Consider the following 3,082-nt stretch of genomic DNA (forward strand, 5'->3'; position numbering starts at 1 on the left):
ATTATTGTATCAAGACCAATCGAGCAATTAGCCCATGTTCTCAAATACCCGCGTAGCCTTGCGGGGCGGGGACTTAAACGAGAGGATCCTCGTGTATGTGGTTCTAGATGACCTCCTATCAATCCCCTGTTCTAGCTTTCAATATCCATTTTATGTAAATATAAAATTCAACTTTTATTTAAATATGGAAAAAAATATTTGAAAAGTTGGGCCCCTTTGATCACGTTTCATCGCGTCGTTCCCCAAATTTTCAGTATAGTGGAATCCTCTCCTGCTTTGTTGACACGCTGGTGATAATGGTTACACAAAAAATTCCACATGCGTAAAACATGGCATAAAATTGAATTTTTCCCTCTAAAATGAAATGGTTTAGAGCAAACGCTAAGAAAACTGAAATGGTGAACTTATTAATGTAGATAATCATATGATAAAAGTTGTAAAGATAGACGATAACAAAGATATTGGTGATTATATTTTAAAAAACTTATCGGAACTTGGCAGAATATTTGATAGATCTATAGAATCAAGCAATTAGAATGTAAAAGTTAAGGACGATATCAAGCAGAAGTTCTATGATATAGAGAAAGTTTGAAGAAAAATATAGTTAAAAAGGAGAAAGGTATAATACTTAAATGTGAAAAATCTGATTGTCCTTGTAAAGATTGTAATGTTAGTAAGAAACGCTGGACTGCTGGAAAAATGTTCCTGACTATTTCTAAAACTGATGTAAGCAGAGAATTAGTATTAGAATACTACAAAAATTATTTTGTATACATAGAATGGACAGCAAACAAAGATATAAATAGTCCCCATTATTTGAATTTACCAGAAGAATATGCTTGCTATGGAAATATACATACTAAAATTGATACTATTAAAAAGAGAACTAAGGAAAATATATACAGCTATATGATAAAATCAGATAAACAAGCTATAAGTTGGGGATTCAACTTACATAAAGATGCTATAGGAGAGTTAAAACCAAAAGAGCTTTGGTACATCTTTTATACTGTGGAATAGTCTCTGCGTGATGTTGTTGAATATGATCCATCTATTGCAGTGGGAAGAAATTTAGAGAAATTGTATGAAAGACTAACAGATAGTCTGCTCTGTGTTAGACAGAATACGAAAGCCCTGAGAAGACACAATTGGCTTTGAATTGATACTTCAATAGGTACGGATCGTGAAGAGGATCGGCCTTGTACACAATGATAGAGGTTTGTCCACCAAATCCATCATGGATAAAAAGATTAATATCATTCTAGTGTACCAAGCTCGAGCAGGAAACGGCAAAGTCATCTCATGATAGGTCTATGGTTACGTGATGGGACCAAATATTAATGATAGGTGCGCATTTTCATGATAGCTACCTTATTATATCGTAACATATACATCTTTTAAATAGTAAGGGTTTAACATGATTACATCTTATCCACCAAATACACCTAAAATCATATAAACATGGCCGATCCTCAGAGGACAAACCAAGGTGCTGTGCCTGGAAAATAAACTTGCCTTGGCATTGGTTGTCATGCACAGACTTCTCATTCCCTTTTGGCCGCTACGCCGTTCCTTTGACACTTCCCTTTTTCAATATGATTATCCTCCGCTCGCAGTATTTTTTATATTTTATCTATTCCCTTTATTATCATAAAACCGAGCAGTAGAAATCATATAAATATCCCACTGAAACAGAAGAATAAAGGATACTTAACTACCTCATATCTTCGCGGTCTTTTCTCTGTGTGGGCTCGTAACGCTTCTTGTTTTGCGTTACGACAAACGACCAAAAAGATGTCCGGCCTACCTGATTCGAACAGGTGACCTAGAGATGACAGGTGACACTACAGTCTCCCGCTCTACCAACTGAGCTAAGGCCGGTACGCTTGTGCATGTCGAGGCGACTCTCAAACATAGGCGCTTCACGTCTAGAAATCCCGGTCGACCAAAAAAGGGAACCAAGACTGCGGAGTTGAACAATCCAAATCAGGAAGTTCAAAGAAACTCCGAGAACATGCGGGAACAAGCTTGAAGACCCAAGTGTAAAGATAGATTGAGCATATTCTAGCTACTTCCAAGACCATCCCATTAGAAAAGTATATGTACAACCAGTTGAATAGAATAAAGAACAAGCTCTTCAATCGAGAACATCCTCTGCCTATTTTATTCGGATTTCTCCCGGTATAACTGCTAGATTGAACCCGGTTCGAGGAAATATCGAAGGACTAGACATCTAGGAAAGGACGAATCCGACATGTGCTTAGAACGGGCTGTTTCAAATTTGAGCAAAGCTACACCTTTTGCTCGAATTTGATTGGCTGAGGATTATGCCGGGGGAGGATGGATAGCAAGCATGCTAGTGTCTGTGCTAGTAATCGCTGCTAACCTTAATTCCAATCTCGCTAACCTTACGCATTTTTCCTCCCAAATCATTTCCCACTTGCATTGCCAACACCCTTGGTGGCTTGTATGATTCTACATAAGAGGTCGTCTAGGATTAAAGAGCTTGCGCTTGTTTGGGTAAATAGGACCCGCATCGGTTTATCATATTTCTATACTTTCTCTCTTTTATTTTACGTCTCCGTGCGCGAACGTGGCTTGCCGTTTTAGGCGGCGATAGATCAGAATCTGTCTTAAGCCACGACGCTAAAACAATAAACGAGAGCTCTTTGGACCTAGAGGAACCGGGAAACAAAGAAAAAGAAGTAGTGTACCTCGACTTGGCTACGTTTTACTCAAGGAAAAACAGAAAACTTTTGTGCCGTGTAACGCGAATTAGTGCAATCGTGACATAAACGTTACACGTTAGCAGAGCAAACAGTAGTAGACAAGCAAATGACATAATTTCAAGACCATACGTGACATTTTTGGCGAGGTCGCCAGGGGCTCCCGATTGCTACTATTCACATTTTGCACTACCGATATAGACAAGAAACCATGTCCATCGATAACAAGAAAGAAAACTTGCTGTTCGACGAGGAGGAAGACGTTACCATGAAGCAAACAAGAGCCGCAAATTTGCGTGCATACTTGGACAAACGTGACCGTTTCCACGGAGGTCGTCTAGGACCAAAGAGCTTGC

The 3,082-nt window shown here is 38.9% G+C and overlaps 1 protein-coding gene and 1 non-coding gene across 2 annotated transcripts; one reads left to right on the forward strand and one right to left on the reverse strand.

Annotated features, from left to right (window-relative positions):
* Nucleotides 1–1,797: 1,797 nt before the first annotated feature.
* On the reverse strand, nucleotides 1,798–1,881 carry VTP01DRAFT_t27. Its single transcript has one exon. It is a non-coding gene; the product is annotated as a tRNA-Tyr (tRNA).
* A 1,056-nt stretch (nucleotides 1,882–2,937) lies between these two features.
* Nucleotides 2,938–3,061, forward strand: VTP01DRAFT_8079 (uncharacterized protein; the record flags this gene model as incomplete). The annotated part of the gene is made up of 1 exon (XM_069387161.1): nucleotides 2,938–3,061. A coding segment is annotated over one exon (124 nt), but the record flags the coding sequence as incomplete, so codon positions are not given.
* Nucleotides 3,062–3,082: the final 21 nt, after the last annotated feature.

The sequence above is a fragment of the Rhizomucor pusillus genome (genome assembly GCF_041956525.1).
Source record: "Rhizomucor pusillus strain CBS 183.67 unplaced genomic scaffold VTP01scaffold_4, whole genome shotgun sequence".
Classification (NCBI taxonomy): Eukaryota; Fungi; Mucoromycota; class Mucoromycetes; order Mucorales; family Lichtheimiaceae; genus Rhizomucor; species Rhizomucor pusillus.